The following is a 17,619-nucleotide window of genomic DNA, read 5'->3' as shown; positions in this document are numbered from 1 at the left end:
ATATCCTCGCAAATTGGTACGACACATATACTGACGTTACAATCTCAAATGTCAATATTACTTTTTTACTATTTCTCACTTAATGTGTTTGTTTCTTTCTTGTTCAAATCTTTCAAAGTTTTACCGTCATGTCGCAACGACACATATATAATTTTCTTAGTATATTGGCTTGTATTTCCTTAATCTTAATAATCTTAATCTTTCACTGTGTATTTCTTCTATTTGTTATTTTTTAAATTTGGGGAAGTTCCTCCGTCATGTTTTCACTTAATTTTTTTGCACTTTATACTTCAGTAATGGGTCGCAGGGAGTACTTAGCATTAGTTTGGTCCCAGCGAAACTTTTACTGGACATGTGCTCCCTGCAAGGAAGAACAACGTGATGCCGTCCAGTTAAGTGAGGCTGTTGGGGAGTATGTTGAGCCTGGAACAAGTAACGACGAGAGTCATTTGGATGTCGAGGTCAGTTGTAGTATGTGATATTTCTATACAAACTAAAAGACCACAACATAATTTCATACACTGGAACAACCAGACCTTACTCCAGACGTAGCCTTGGACACTCCAATTAGGTACACCTTCCTAGAAGGCGGTTCAGGAAGAGGCAAGAAGAAAGTGTTTTACAGCCTGGGAATATAAAGGTAGGCTAAAGTCACATAAAGTGCACCATGTGTATGTATTGTGTACATGCAATGTTTGCCATTTCTGTAATTCAGATCATTGCAAAATCTAAAAGGCTACCAAAGTTGTTAATAGGAGGATATGTTCAATTCATTTTTTGGGTTTTTCAGATGGATCAAATGCATGGAGATGCCCTGTTGGACGAAGGACATATCCTACTGCCCTGCCAGTGTGAAACAAACTGGAATAACATTCACCAGGAGTCAGAAGGGTCACCTACACGAGGCAATGCAGGGCTCAGAAAGTGTGGCAAGGATATGGACATTGAATATAATTTTGTATAGATATATGTGTGCTTTTTACGTGACCCGCCATATAGATATGTGTTGGGCATTAGTTATTGCCCATGCACGGTTACTGTCATTTTTCTAATTTGTGAAGTCCAAAGAAATTGATTCGACACTCCTCTTCATATTTCTCCCAGTCAGTTCAGTTCTGATTTCATCACTCTTTTTATCATTTAATAGGATTCTGCACTGAACAATCCAAAGGATAAGCCAAGTCGATTGGTTCGCCATGCACTGAGTGCACACCTTTCGGAAGGCGATCCACCGAATTGCCCTGGGTTGTAGCAACTCCTCCATACAACAAGGACCGTTCGGAGGAAGAATCGCCCGGAAGAACCAAAGAATTGGGATTTTGAACTGCAGGTATTAATTGCTTATTTTATGTACTTTTGTGTTTGAAACGTCTGCCCCCATATATATTAGGTTATAATATAATATATATATATATATATATATATTTTTTTTTTTTTTTTTGCTTTTTCCAGTTAAAACACATTCCAGAGCAATTTCTGGTGGCGGATATAAGGGTGGATGAGGAGGCACGACATCTTTTGTTCTCAACAGAGCAACAGCTTGGTTTATCGCCAAAGCAAAGTGCTGGTGAGTGCTTTTCATTATGACCCACTAACAACAATATGTTGATGATCTCATGATACATCTGAGTTCTTTCATTCTATCTATGTTGTTAAATTAATAACATATTTTGTTATAAATTCCTTTCTAACTTTGCTTCTCACAGGTACGCTGATGCCACTTTCAAAGTCTGCCGGTCTCCCTTCAACCAAGTTTTTTTCAATTCATGCATTCATACAAGCAAGGGGAAAGCATATAGCAACTACCTTTGCTTTTTGCTTTTTCGCCTGCCCCTACGGGGAGAAAAAAGGGCATGGGCAGGGCCTTGGGGGTAGTTCCAAAGTGCGGTCAACCATGATTAACTCTTTAAGTGTTATTGTTGCCTTTCAACGTTATTAGTAAATCGCCTATTTTAATTACACGTATTATACTTGTTTTATTGGTAAATAGACCTTTCTCTCTCCCTTTTTGGTGTCTGAAAGTATATAATGAAAGCTAAATTACCGTTACCCTTACCCTACACAGCAACATTTCAAATCTTTTCAAGCACAGTGTAGAAGGAGAGGGAAGTGGTGGGGGAGAAATTGGTTCAGAACTTTACACTGGTTCCCCCAAAAATTTGCCTTCATATATATAATTACATGGATAAATGGCAATTGTATAGTACTATAATCAAATACCACATAACTTCTATTTCAAATGCATTGACTACTTATTGAATAATGAAGACATTTCACCATATTGATTAACTGTGCCCCAATGCGTGGGGCAGACTGGCTCACTCCATGGGGCACAGTGAATCATTAGAAAAGAAAACAAAGAGCAACTTAGCTAACTAATTTGCAGATATGAAAAAGATCGACCAGCAAATTAGAGAGCTGAAGGTGATTTTAAATGACAGTAAGAGTAATAGACAGTAAAACTCAACTTTGAATATTAATATAGGACTAAATCCAAACATTGAAACCATAGCCTACTTTTAATAGATGCAACTTTCTTTGATATGTACCTCATTTGCACATGTTAAAAGATCATCAGGGAAAGTAAAAGATCTGAAGGTGATCTTACAGGCAGCAAGAAATAGAAGTAGTAAGCACACTTAACTCACAATGAGTACTAATATAGGGCAAAACATTGAGACCATAGCCTACTGTTAATGCTTTTCTATTTTTCAGTATTTTTTTCATACCTACCCTCAACTGATTTGCATAGATCGAAAGATCAACATCAAACTGTAGAACTAGGCTAAACCCTGGTATAAACACACAATGAGCAGCAACAATTACATTGGAAAATTAAATTTGAAATTTGTCTGCTACTGCAGCCACTCTGGTAATTCTTTTGGGAGTTATAGGCTTTGATGTGATGGTAAATAGATAGCAATACACAGTTTGAATATTATTTCAAGTGTATCACTGTGCCCCATGGTCCACTCTGCCCCCCCCCCCCCAACTGATTAAGGTTACCCAAATAAACTGTTCCAAGAGCATTTGTGTCCAATCTGCTACGGAATTTACCAACAGTTATAAACAAACTCCCCAACCCCAGCTCCCATTTTGGCTTCTTACTTCGCGGGCCTAGGTCTATTGTTACTAACGTTCACAAACACATATGGGTTATGAATTATGACTAAAACACCATACACAATACCCACCGACCTCATATTATATATTCTCACTCTGTACTATGTTATTGTTAATATGACAAAAATACACTTCTAGCCGAATCTCTTTCTAACTAGTGATTTCAAATTATGGCACAAGAATATGGCTTGTACTTGTTTTGTAGTTTGGTGAAAGTGAGGCTATAGGGGGCCTATATATCGGTCGGCCTAGGCAATATAATATATTGACTTTATTAACCCAAACAATTTGCCACACCTCCGAGAGGCCCAATTTAGTAATTGAAGTTGTGTACATATAGGGGCCAGGCCTAAACTGGAACAACGGTATTGGTTTGGGAACTTGGGGTACAGGCTAGGCCTGTATGTGTTGTGGGAGGCTTGGATATGTGTACCATGGGTGTGTTTCATCGATCCTAATTAAAGGCTAGCCCTAGTCTTGTTTTCGTGCAGTAACTACTTTTCAGAATATTTAGCATATTTACAGTTACCACTGAAGATAGCAGTGTGGGTCAGGCTTTACTTGACATCAGTTGCTTTGGCTTTGGTAGTTGCTTTGGCAGAGTGAACAGGTACCGTATGCTAGCTTGTTTAATTTTATACTGTCCTTAATGTTTTTATCAGGACAAGAAGATATCGAGCGGTCATCGGGCGGTTAAGAGAAAACAGCTGCCAGACGATTTTACGTGCGACATGATAGAGGAGGAACCACAAGAGCAATCAGTCTCTCATGTATGAAATATAACCCTTTCAGTCACTAATTAGAGATTTAGTTTAGTGGTGTGATTGTTTAGGGCAAGGGTAGTCACCCACTTATCCGTCCCCCCCCCCCCCCAAAAAAAGAGAAGTTTGTTATAGTAATTACAAGTAGGAGGAAATTAAAAATATTGAAACTTCCGAATCCCACAATCCTGGCTTCAAGATTGGTCCAGTCCGTTGGACCCTTCCCCCAAAGTCAACTTAAGACTTGCCTCCCAGGGTCAACGTATATGGTGCACTCAACAGCTGTACCCCAGCTATAATGTAGCATGGCTAGTATTAGTGTTGTCAATTATTTTAACAGAAAAATGTAACCCCTCCCCCCCCCCCCAAAAAAAAAGGGACAGTATAGAGCTCCTCCTGAGTCAAAGTGGCAGCTGCCAAGATGAAGACTCAGCATATTCAGATGATGGAGTGATGATGTAGAGTCCATGCTAGACTTTCTGAGAAGGCAAAACCAAATTTTGAAGGGAAAGTCAGAAAAGAAAGTGGAAGCTGCCCAAAACCAAATTCAAGAATTGGAAAGAACCCTTTGAAAGGTATGTGTTTTTGAGGAATCATGTATCTTGTGCTAGCTTCTATATTGAAGCCATTCTGGTTTTATTTTCTGACCTTATGTAGGTAAACTGGACTCGTGTCAGTGAAATTGTGTTTCACTGACTGTGCTTGGTTTGTAATAATATACAGGTTATATTCCCAACATCTGTCTGTGAATGGAAACTTATTTAATATTGCATATAATGCATGACCTCACATGGCTTCATATCTACTTTCTCTCTAGCAGGTACCCAAACCTGGGAATATTCAACTTGTTCTGGTGACTGTCCGTATATCATATCCTAAATCTCATATTCCTTCAGCATTCCAGTGTCTAGTACTTTTAACAATATTTTGTTCTCCCATAGGTGTGCCCAATATGTTAGGCAAATTTCAAGCTCTCCAAACTGTTTGGAAAGTAGCAGCAGCTCCTGGAGACCACAGGCACTCAACCGGCTCTAATCCACTCGCCAGTTAGAGCAAGACAGCCATTACCACCACCATCTTTATGTGCTTTTTACGTGATCCGCCATGCGGGATACAAAACGTCACGGCCAAACGGCACTACCGAACCATCCCGTTCTGAAAAACGAAACTCAGGTCAAGCGAGCCAAAATACAACATACGCCCGCCGACCTGCAGCGACACAAAACGCCCAACACCCACCCCCCCCCCTTTAGTTTGTTTTTGTTACTCCCCTGTGGCCTAGCCACCTTCGGTATCATGGCATCGCGCCGTGATTCTCGGATTGTTAAGTTGTCGTTCACCGGTGAACAAGCGGTTCCACCGGTGCAAGTTTTTAGTATTTTGAAGAGCAAGGGTGTTGTTGTGCCTGGGGAGGTTGATGCTTTGCAAGCTTACCAGTGACGTGGCCCGTCAGAAAGGTGTCACGTTGCTGAGTAACGTCGAGGGGATGACAGTTACTCCATACGAGCGATCCGTATGGGTAACTATCATCCACGTAGGACTAGAGGTGCGGCAGGAACTTGTCGTAACGGCTTTGGGTCGGTTTGGGGCTGTCAAGGCTGCCAAAATGTGCTCCTATGCACAAGCCCCTGGGGTGTTGAACGGGCACCGACAGGTTCGGATCGACCTGAAACAGGACATTCCCTCCTTCCTGTTTATAGCAGGGCATAAAGCCCACGTGCGGTATCCCGGTCAGCCCCGTACCTGCTTCAGGTGTGGGGAGACCGGGCACGAAGCCAAGGGCTGCCCAAACAAGAAATGTGGGCGCTGCCTTCGTCTTGGGCATGATAGCACCGCTTGCCCAAACGAGGTTGTGTGCTCACTATGTGGGAAGGAGGGACATGTCTTTCGAGCTTGTCCCTCCTCTTATGTCTCTAGGACTAAGAGTGGGGGTAAGTCAAGTTCCGACGCACCTACTACTTCACGAGAGGAGGGGGAATCTGGTGGGATTTTACCCTCCCCTGCACCTGGTTCACCCACCCCCGTCGTTGCAGACCCCAACCCCGTGCCCGCACCGAGAAAGTCTCCACCAGCTTCCCCCATCAACTCGTCCAGTTCCGTCCCCAGTCCCCAGCCGGTATCGCCAGATCCGGAGGCTTTGTCTGACGGAGAATCGGTGGTCATCGATCCTCCGGAGGCTCTGTCTGACAGCGACTCCGGTGAATCGGTGATCAGCGAGCCGAAACGTGCCACTGGGACGAGCTGGTACGATGAAATGGGGGAACCCTCTCTTAAAAGGTCGGCTTCAAGTGACGACTCGGACGACGATATGTCGTCTAGGGCGCGATTGAAGCTTACGGAATCGTCGTCTTCGTAGTTTGCCCCACTGCCCTCTCATGGCCCATACACTTTCAGTTGCCACTTTCAACGTCAATGGCATGAGGGATCATCGCAAGCGCAGTCGCATTTTCCAATATTGTAAATCAATGGAGGTCGACTGCGTTTGCCTGCAAGAAACACATATTTTGGAAGAAGATGTCCCTCTATGGGCTTATGAGTGGGGTGGCGAGCTGCATGCTTCGTTTGGTTCGTCTTCATCCTGTGGCACTGTCATCCTTCTGTCAGCTCGTCAGGCGGGTTGTGCCACTAGGGTGGAGACGGATCACGAGGGCCGATTGGTTTGCATTCTATTCAAGTATCCACAGGGTAACATCGCCATTTGCAATGTGTATGCTCCCAATCGGCCTTCTGCTAGACGAGATTTCTTTAACACGCTGCCTTCCTTTGTTCCTGGTAGTGCGCCGTGTGTCATGGTCGGAGACTTTAACTGTGTCCCAGACTCGGGTCTTGACAGATTCGGAACTTCTGTGTCTGCTAGTCCTGACGCTGGAATCACAGAGCTGGACAGATTTACTTCGGCACACCTTTTGGCCGATGTATGGAGGCATATGCACCCGTGTAGTACGGGGTATACGTGGGTGAGGCCTAACGGAGAAGATGCCTCCAGGATAGATCGGGTGTATGCGCCCATGAGTTTTAAATTTTCGGGTTGCGAGACGCTCAGCTGTCCGCTCTCTGACCATGATACTGTGGTAGCACGTTTTACTTTGCCTTCCATTTTCCCGATCGGGCGGGGCCTATGGAAGCTTAACTGTCGGATTCTTGGCGAGGCAGAATTCCGCCAGGGTTTCGAGACCAGGTACAAAGGATGGCAAACATTGAAGCCGGCCTTTGCTTCTACATCCCAGTGGTGGGATAATATCAAGTTGCGCATGAAACGCTACGCAATTCAGTATTGCGTGACCCGCGCACGGCGTCGAAGAGAAAAATTCTCGAAGCTGTGCGCGGAGGTGAAGTTTGGCGACCCTTCGGCAGTCATCGCTTTGCAGACGTATCTCGATGAAAAGTACCACGGTGCCCGCGTCAGGGCCCGTGTCGAAGCGGTGGAAGCCGAGGAGCGCCCTTCACTGAGGTTTTACCAGTCCGTTAGCTCATCGGCGGGTGACAGACGCGTCCCGTCTGTGCGCGCTACCGATGGGACCGTGGTCAGTGACCCTCACGGCATTGTCCGCGTATATAAAGAGTATTACTCGAGTTTGTTTACGCGTGGCAATGTCGACTTGTCGGCACAGTCTGATTTATTGAGGGGAATCTCAAAAACCGTTCCCCACGATGTCAATGATATTTTGGGGGGCAGAATAACCACTGTTGAGCTTTGGAAGGCGCTTTCGAAGATGAAGAATGGCAAGTCCCCGGGTTCGGACGGGCTTCCGAGGGAGTTCTACCGAACCTTCTGGGCAATAATAGGACCCGACATCAGAGCCGTCTTCGAAGACGCCTTCCAAAACGGACTGTTAAACCAAAGTCAACGTCTGGTCATGATTACTTTGCTGCCAAAGTCTGGGGACCCCTTGGATCCCCATAACAAGCGTCCGATCACCTTGTTAAATGTGGACTACAAGTTGCTGGCTAAGGCGTTGTGCAACCGCCTTGCACTGGCTATGCCGCATCTTGTTGGTGATCTCCAGACTTGTGCAGTGAAGGGTCATTGCATCCAGCAGAACTTGTGGTTGATGCGCGACTTGACCGACTATGTTATTGAGCGTGATCTGCCATGTGCATTGGTGTCTCTGGACCAGCAGAAGGCCTTTGACATGGTGGATCGCGGTTTTTTAATGAATGTATTGGAGACGTTTCAGTTGCACCCGGTTTTTCGTAAATGGATTTCTGTTTTGTATGAACAAAGTTTCAGTTCTGTTATCGTAAATGGGTTTTGTTCGGAGGTTTTTAACGTAGAGAGGGGGGTGCGCCAGGGGTGCCCTCTGTCTCCATTACTTTATGTTTTGTTTAGCGAGTCCCTCTCTCGTCTTTTGGAAAGGGACTCCAAACTTGTTCCATTCGTTGTGCCAGGGGGTGCCAAAGTGAAATGCGCTCAATATGCAGATGACGTGACATGTATTGTTTCGAGTCTCGGCTCCTTTCGCGCACTCTCGCAGGATCTATCTATTTTTGAGAGAGCTACCGGGGCGAAGTTGAATCCGGAAAAGACAAAGGGCCTTCGTCTTGGTAGCTGGAGATACAGAGACTTACCATTCGGTGCGTCGTGGTCGGATCAGAATATCAAAATTAATGGTATATGGTTCGGCTACGATGCACCTTGTGATGTCACCTGGAACGAGAGGGCTGAGGTATTTCAGAGCAGACTCGAAACCTTTGGCACCCGCTGGCTTTCGATCTTGGGGAAAGTCACTGTTATTAATCGTTTCGTTTCGCCCATCTTGTGGTACCCGGGCGCGGTGTACCCTATTCCGCGTCGCGTCCTGGTGCGGTTGGAGAGGGCGATTTTTTCATTCATATGGTCTGGTGGTACAGAGCTTGTCAAGAGGGCGGTATTGTACCAAAAACTGGAGAAGGGGGGACTAGGGGTGGTTCATCTGGGAAGTAAATTGACCTTTTTGTTATTTAAGCAGTTGTTTGTAGCGGTAACTGACCCAGGGTTGCCTTGTTCATATTTTGTACGTTTTTGGGGCGGTTTGCACCTGCGTCGATGGGTCCCGGCGCTGTTTAGCAACAGAGAACCGCATAGTATTACTCCAAACAGGGTGGTGCGTGTCATCTGCTCCGCTCTGATTGAGTTGCCCCCTGTTGACCTGTCACAGCCGGCCCTCGTTCACAATTCGTTGAGGGATAAGGCCTTGAATGCAACTTTTGTCCAGGGACGTCATTCTGCCGAAGTATGGCGTTCGGTGCATTCAAGGCTGAATGGTTGCAGGCTCCGTGATCTTGCATGGAGAGTTGCACACGGTGCCTTGGTGACCAACCTAAAAAGATATCATTGGCGATTGGGTGATGGACTGTGCCCTAGGACCGGCTGTGACAGCTTAGAGAGTACTGCTCATGTTTTTTGGCATTGTTACTTTGTAGTAAACTTATGGGAGTGGTTCCAGACCTGGACCGACCGTGTTACGGGAGACCGTTCATGGTCGGTAGGGCAGGGCTTTATTTTATATGGGGTAGACCCTCCAGTTTGTTCGGTAGCTGTGTTGCACCGCATTCTTTTTGTTTGCTCTATTGTAAAAAAACATGTTTGGCGGAATAGATGTAATTTGGTTTTTAGGGGGAAATTTGCCAGTTGGCAGGCACTCCTGGAGGCGGTGAAGTCTGACATTCGCCTTCAGATTGAAGGCGATTTTCGCCGTTTATCTGGGGCTGCCTTTTTTGGACGCTGGTGTGCCGGGGAGGGGTTTTTCGTTTCGCTGCGTGCGGGTCGTCCTTCTGTACGTTTTTGAATGTTTGAGTGGGGGGGGTGGGCGTTTTGTCTCTGCAGGTCGGCGGGCGTATGTTTTTTTGGCTCGCTAGACCTTAGTTTCGTTTGTCAGAATGGGATGGTTTGGTAGTGCCGTTTGGCCGTGACGTTTTGTATCCCGCGTGGCGGGTCACGTAAAAAGCACACCCACCCCCCCCCCCACAGAAACTACAAAAGGGCGGCCCGCACGCGAGTTTTTTTTATGCAGGTAGGTTCGTACCATTGTGAACCTACCTGCATAAAAAAAAAACTCGCCTCCCGTAACACGGTCGGTCCAGGTCTGGAACCACTCCCATAAGTTTACTACAAAGCAACAATGCCAAAAAACATGAGCAGTACTCTCTAAAGCTGTCACAGCCGGTCCTAGGGCACAGTCCATCACCCAGTCGCCAATGATATCTTTTTAGGTTGGTCACCAAGGCACCGTGTGCAACTCTCCATGCGAGATCACGGAGCCTGCAACCCTTCAGCCTTGAATGCACCGAACGCCATACTTCGGCAGAATGACGTCCCTGGACAAAAGTTGCATTCAAGGCCTTATCCCGCAACGAACTGTCAACGAGGGCCGGCTGTGACAGGTCAACAGGGGGCAACTCAATCAGAGCGGAACAGATGACACGCACCACCCTGTTTGGAGTACTACTATGCGGTTCTCTGTTGCTAAACAGCGCCGGGACCCATCGACGCAGGTGCAAACCGCCCCAAAAACGTAGAAAATATGAACAAGGCAACCCTGGGTCAGTTACCGCTACAAACAACTGCTTAAATAACAAAAAGGTCAATTTACTTCCCAGATGAACCACCCCTAACCCACCTTCTCCAGTTTTTGGTACATTACCGCCCTTTTCACAAGTTCTGTACCACCCGACCAAATAAATGAAAATATCGCTCTCTCCAACCGCACCAGCACGCGACGCGGAATTGGATACACCGCGCGCGGGTACCACAACATGGACGAAACAAAACGATTAATTACGGTGACTTTCCCTAGGATCGAAAGCCAGCGGGTGCCGAAGGCTTCGAGCCTGCTCTCGAATACCTCAGCCCTCTCGTTCCAGGTGACGTCACAAGGTGCATCGTAGCCGAACCATATACCATTAATGTTGATATTCTGATCCGACCACGACGCACCGAATGGTAAGTCTCTGTATCTCCATCATAATGAAAACCAGCTATCATCTGCCTGGCTTCAATAATGTGGACCTTATAATACGTGTGACGTAGAACGCAATAGCACCTCTCTATGTAGCAAACGATGAATGAATGTTGTGGGTCGTTTTATCAAGTTGCGGGGTGAATGAATTATACATATTAAATATCTTCTTTTAAGTATTGCCCTAAAATTGAATCAATTTAATGTAAGCTGAGTGATCATTTTACAAATATATTCGGAAATGTGTTGCTATTATCTATGTGAAAATACAACATGTCTCTACTTTACATCGATTTTATAACCTTTGGCTAAATTTAAAAGCACACCACTACAAAATGATACAGCCTATCAATACGGGGTAAACGGATTTAAACACATGAATTATTCATCTATCATATACCAAATCATTGATCTGATTGGTTGAAAGCCCAATGATCATTTTTACCTCAATGAAAAAGTTCCGTGATTTGAGGTCAAAATAGGTCAAACCTGACTGTGCGTAAATCGACAGAATTAAGGTAAGATCGGTATCGCTGTTTAAATCTAAAATCAACTAATTGCCTGAAGTTTGCTTCCTAAGACAAGCAGACAACATTGACCATTACTATTTTCGAGGTATTTTCGAGTTATTTGGGACTTAGAAAGCTAAAGAACACTCATTTTTGGACGTCATCCTCGTGGACCCAGTGATGGACAGTACCATTTTGGTACAGGAATGAACGGTTTACATTGTATTGAATCATGTAGGCTATAGCCTAGTCATAGCATAACGTTAGTTCTAGCCAGCTACACTGTGCAAACGTTAGCCTTACGCCTATAATACTTTATAGTACTGGTTAGAATGTAACATGCAAATGGTAAATAATGTAATAGGACTACATACTATTAGTACTACCTAGCGTTTAAACGTCTATTTGAAACTGTACAAATAGAATTATAATTCCATTTTATTAAATACTAATTGCAAACAGTTTTAGCAAGGGGGTTCCGGGTATTTTGACTTTGTTTGAGAACAGGTTCGATTCTGGCGGGTCTTTCAGTCTCTGGTAATTTGCTTGAACTTGAATCAGTGAGCCAAATACACAGGAAGAGACAGGGGGAGTGAGTCCCATCTCTGGTCTGGATATGCCCATGATGCTCACAAGTCATGACCCCCCCCCCCTCACTGATCTGTCATGGTGAGTCGACAAAGTGACCCACAAATATCCCACATGAGTGTCACTCGTCAGTCACCAGGGTCACTCTTTTTCAGTCTGTCAAATAATATGAATTGTGACTATTTAACGGATCGTTGTCCTTGTTTCTTTACCCAATCATGATGACGTAAGGAAATGCCAGGTATTTGTTAGCTAGTGATTAGCTACTGTAGCTAGTGGGCACTCGTAAGGTAGCTACTCAAGGCCCCATGGCTAACCCAGTAACCCTTGTTTGAATTTCGAACTAATAGTGGTTAAAAAATCTTTCGGTTTTCATGTGCATTTGGTCTATGAGAGTTCCTACCAACATTCCGATCGGTAGTGGATTTCTCTACGTCATAGATAAATTAACAATCAATTAGCCATGACGATATGTTAAATATGCAATGTAATGTTGCAACGCTAATTTACCCAAACATTCGGTTAATAAGCAATGTTACAACGATAATTTAACCAACGATCGGGTAAATAAGCAATTTTGCAATGTTAATTTACTCGACGATCGGTTATATAAGCAAGGTTAACTGTGACTCTAATTTACCAGACGACTGGTTAAATAAGCAATGTTGCAACAATTATTTCTCAATATCAGTTTACGGTAGGCCTACTGAGTGTTGCGTAAGGGTGAGTTATTCAATAGACAAGTGCCGTTATCACTGTCCGGTGTTAGAAATGGGGTTGGGGCAATTTAAATTTTTCCTTGAGAGCCTATATACTAAACAATTTGATTTTCAAATTACAGTTTTCTATGATCTTGGATGATGGCGGCATACCGAAGTAGGCGTACCACAACCACAGTGGACTACAAGGCTTTATCAGAAGGACCAAAAATTAATAGTGGTGAGAAAACCAAACACATTTGTTGGTCAGCCTCAACATTTTTCCCAATTAATATAGTGGATGAAGCTATAAGTTAATGGTGTACCACAAGTGTTTGTACATTATATCGATTGGGATAAGAAATACAATGAATGGCAACCGTTGGGAGACGTATTAACAATTCCAGATCAATACATCTTTACTAATCCAGAAGGGACATCACTGTTCTACTTACAGCTAGCTACCGCTGTAAAGGAGAATCTCCACATTCAACGGAAAACGGACAGTTTGGTGGAGATTCGGCTGCCAATGCAGAAAGAGTCGTTTGACCTCATCAAAAGATGTGGACGCTCCAAATCGCAAGGCTGGTATTACATTTCGAAACTGTCAGATTTGAATGAACTTCTTGGAAACAATTGGCACTTTAGGGTTGTAAATAAAAATAAGGATTTCGCGTTCATTGTTGATGGCACTGTCCGTTATCGTTTGTCAGAAAGAAGTCCATTGGTAGAGTTTGATGCAGAAGGGAACCCGACCTACAAACATCGTGGATTTTTCCTAGTATTCAAGTTTGTAAGAGATCGTGGGAACGGACTCGCTCTTGTCAGTTTCACAATCTGAAATTGTTGATGACACTGTCTGTTATCGTTTGTCAGGAACACGTTCATTGGTAGAGTTTCATGCAGACGAGAGCCCCTCGTACAAACATCGTGGATTTAACCTTGTATTTCTGTTTGCAAGACTAGAGGTCGTGGGAACGGACTCGCTGAAGCCAGTTTTCTGGACCGAAATTGATTTGACAAGGGGGTGATCAGATGGACCGATAGATAGTGAATGTATATTATTTTTCACTTTCAAGTTGTATATTATTTGTTACAATATTGGCTTGCATACAGTCGTGAACCAAATCTACCTGTATCTGCATACAGCATGCCTACAATACTATGCATGTACTGAACTGTATGGATTACCTGACATGAACGAGTAAGCCGTGGGGACGCTTGGAACAATTAATAATGCTACTTAGCTTTGTAATGTAAGCTCAGTAGGCTATATATCAACATTATTGGCATGTAGGGTATTCCATCTTTGTATTACAGTATGTCTGAAACTGATCAATCCAATATAAAGTTGTATCCACACGTTGTATTCCTTTCATTGAATAATTTGTACTTGTTTAACCTAACATCTAAACATACAGATTCACTTCACCCAAAACACATTGAAATTGCACTGCAACAGATTTTATCTAGGCATCATATTAATGTAGCCCATGTTGATACACGTCAGGGGCTAAAGACGTTAGCTTCAAAGTTGAAATATATGCATCGTCAGTTAAGAAATGTGTCACGGTCTGGATTTAGGAGAGACGCTTTATTCAAGAAATGGAAACACACTGATTACAATTTAAGTATACCACATTGCACCGGGTCACCAACAAAACAACAGGTTAATATTATTCAGGAAGAGTTGTCTGCTACACAGTCAACTGTTACTCACATGCAACAACAACTAGATCAGGCCCAAGGTTCAAATAATGAGCTTAAGAGAAAGATTGATAGGCTGACTAATCCAACTAAGAAGAAACTTGGTGAACGTGGCAGGGCCAAACACAAAGTTGTTCAGTTAGTAATGTTGGATACTCCAACTGAAGGTTGGAAACCTATCTCTGTCAAATTTAGGGATGAATTTGACGAGGAAGTCGTCATATGCCTTGATTCAGGTAATGAAATCCCTAAAAATGATGCAGATGATGATATTGATAGAATTGTATTTATTCTTGATCAATACAATATCCCTAATAGAGGATATCACGAGCTTGCTCAATCCATGTCCTCCATTATGCCCGCTGCTGGTAAAGTTATTAAGAGGCGCCACAGCCTCAACTCTGGCATTGAAATAAAAGAAATCAGTGGTGACTGCCCAGGTGTGTATACCTCTTTGACCAACTCACTGATTCTGAAGCTATCTGAGCCCAAAAGAGCAAACTTGATAAAGGACGGAGTAGTCCGTATTAAGCTCAGCGGTGATGGAACAAGAATTACTTGTAAGCAACAGTTTGTAAATCTTTCATATACATTAGTAGATGAAGCTACAAGTATGTCAGAGCATGGTAACTACCTTCTCGCAATAGCAAAGTGCAAGGAAGATAACGTGTCTTTAAAGTCTGCTATTCACGACCTCATTCAGGAATTTGATACATTATCATGTGTTACTATTAATGGAAAAGAAATCAAGATTGATAAATACTTGGGTGGTGATCTAAAGTATTTAAATCAGATTCTTGGTATTGCTGGTTTTGCCAGTAACTTTTCATGCTTATGGTGTCATTGTAGAAGGGATGACAGATTTGATATGAGCAAGTCATGGTCAATGACTGATACCAAAGAAGGTGCAAGAACCATTGAAGGGATAATCCAATGCTCACATAAACGAGCAAATGATCAAATGAAATACAACTGTATCGAAGAACCAGTTTTTCAATCTGTACCGATTCATAAAGTCATTCCAGATACACTGCATCTATGCTTGCGCATCGGTGATCAGCTTGTTGGGCATATTATCTCATATTTGCGAAGGATGGATAATATTGAGAAATGTTCCATGACAATGAAGAAATTGTCAAATGCCAAACACATCCATAGGTTTCAGGTTTTTATTCATGATGTGGTTGGTATCTATGATTGGAAATTCTTCATTGGGAAAAGATGGGAAATTGGAATACCGAGCGTTCCGTGGTCCTGAGCACAGGAAATTAATGGAGAAAATAGATTTGGATACATTAATACCTGCACATCCAAAACTTGTAGAATTAAAAATACTTGAGGGATTTCCCATTGTTATTGGCTGAAATGGACCAACACCTGTCAGAACTACAAGTTGCAAATTTTCAGAAATCTGCTAAGAAATGGGTTGATTTGTGTTATCGTGCAAATTGTAGCACTGACGTAACACCCTACATGCATGTATTAGCATACCATGTGCCAGAGGTTATGAAACTTCATGGAAATATTTCCCATTTCTGTCAGCAGGGTCTAGAAAAGTTAAATGATCTTGTTACAAAATGGTACCATCGTTCCACAAATTTTGGATGTAAGGCAATGCAACAAATAATGAGCAAACAGTATAGATTACACTTGCTAGCTGATAGGTGCACACGAAAGAAAAATTGGACAACTCAGTGCAGTATCTGTAAAAGAAAGGGTCACAACAAGAGAACTTGTGGAAAGAATTTGGACTAGTTGTAGTACATATTTACGAATGCGAGTCAATTCGCCCCAACCTCTATAACTCACCACCTATATATCCTCCCCTTCTGTATTCGCCAATGTTACCCATAGGACTAGCCTACTACTATCTGTAAAAAATACACGCTACACTGTGCCTATATGTCTCGTTTGTCTATTAATAATTCATTCATCGTTGTAGGCCCTATAGGTGGGGCAAATTGGGCAGTGGGCGACTTGAGCTTAAGGCGAATCGGTATTGGTGATCTTTAGAACTATGTATATTCTTAGCTAGTCTTATGAATTCATTTTTAGCAGCAGTGTTTACTTTACCAACAAGGCTTTCATAGTCGAGATTAAATATTTTTGAGCAGTATTTCAAGAAACTTCTTATTCTTTTGTTGTCCTTTTCAAGTAGAAAGTGATACCAGACAGGAACTGCATACACAATCACTGGCAGAATTGATGAGCTGAAAACCTTATCTCTTACATTAAATGAAAATAAGGAGTAATGTATGCCAACGTCGATACAATGTAATACACCTTAGACATCGATTTAGATATAGGCTATATTTAGTAAAGGTGTAACTTGGCGTCAATATCAAACTCCTAAGTACATAGTATGAGATACCCGCTCAACAATGGAGCCTTGAACATAAGTGTTCTGATCCCTGGTCTGAATGAGACCTTGATGTTTAATGTTGATGTTTTCAAAAATTATTTCTTTAGATTTCTTTGGATTAAGTAAGAGGTTCTTCTGCTCACACAAATTGATCATATAATCGCGTAACTCATAGTCATACAGTAACGTTGGTATAATGATGTACGTTGTATACAGCTCAAGCCTAACGTTATATAGTATGTATGGTGAGGTTTTCATGTGGCGATGCTGTAGCCTAACGTTAGTATACTAGTACTAGCCTAACATACGGCTACTGTCTACTGACGCTGATATTACGAAGTAGGGCCTACAACAATTATTTTTTGCCTATATTTACAATGATTTGTGATATAACGTTAATGTTTCTGTATTATTACATTGTTTGATTCGAGAATTGAATTAAAAATTACAGATTGAAGTTCAAAATTTGCCTATGGTTTTTCATTATCTCCTATGTATAAAAATGGATTAGCCCAACTAAATAGTCCAAAACTAGCCGATTATGTGACAGCATTTTGGTTTCTTCCGGATGCTGTATCTTATGCGAAATTACAACTGAAAGTTTTCATTATGCTACCAAGGCGAAGGCCCATTGTCTTTTCCGGATTCAACTTCGCCCCGGTAGCTCTCTCAAAGATAGATAAATCCTGCGAAAGGGCACGAAAGGAGCCCAGACTCGAAACAACACACGTTACGTCATCTGCATATTGAACGCATTTCACTTTGGCACCCCCTGGCACAACGAATGGAACAAGTTTGGAGTCCCTTTCCAAAAGACGAGAGAGGGACTCGCTAAACAAAACATAAAGTAATGGAGACAGAGGGCACCCCTGACGCACCCCCCTCTCTACGTTAAAAACCTCCGAACAAAACCCATTTACGATAACAGAACTG

The 17,619-nt window shown here is 43.0% G+C and overlaps 1 protein-coding gene and 1 long non-coding RNA gene across 2 annotated transcripts; both read left to right on the top strand.

Annotated features, from left to right (window-relative positions):
• Positions 1-386: 386 nt before the first annotated feature.
• On the top strand, positions 387-2,135 carry LOC139985080 (uncharacterized). The gene is made up of 3 exons (XR_011799281.1): positions 387-461; positions 791-1,330; positions 1,453-2,135. It is a non-coding gene; the product is annotated as an uncharacterized lncRNA (long non-coding RNA).
• Positions 2,136-11,567: 9,432 nt separating this feature from the next.
• Positions 11,568-17,339, top strand: LOC139954793 (uncharacterized). Its single transcript, XM_071954725.1, has 2 exons — positions 11,568-12,858; positions 13,075-17,339. Exon 2 carries the CDS (start codon positions 13,939-13,941, stop codon positions 15,580-15,582), a length of 1,644 nt encoding a protein of 547 aa, XP_071810826.1. The 5' UTR covers positions 11,568-12,858; positions 13,075-13,938; the 3' UTR covers positions 15,583-17,339.
• The last annotated feature ends 280 nt before the right edge of the window (positions 17,340-17,619 follow it).

The sequence above is a fragment of the Apostichopus japonicus genome, chromosome 17, assembly GCF_037975245.1.
Source record: "Apostichopus japonicus isolate 1M-3 chromosome 17, ASM3797524v1, whole genome shotgun sequence".
Lineage (NCBI taxonomy): Eukaryota > Metazoa > Echinodermata > Holothuroidea > Aspidochirotida > Stichopodidae > Apostichopus > Apostichopus japonicus.
This window is presented reverse-complemented; position numbering and strand designations above follow the sequence as displayed.

What these genes read in the sequence shown, in the direction of transcription:
- LOC139954793 (XM_071954725.1), top strand. Translation starts at nt 13,939, where the DNA reads ATGTCTGAAACTGATCAATCCAATATAAAGTTGTATCCACACGTTGTA.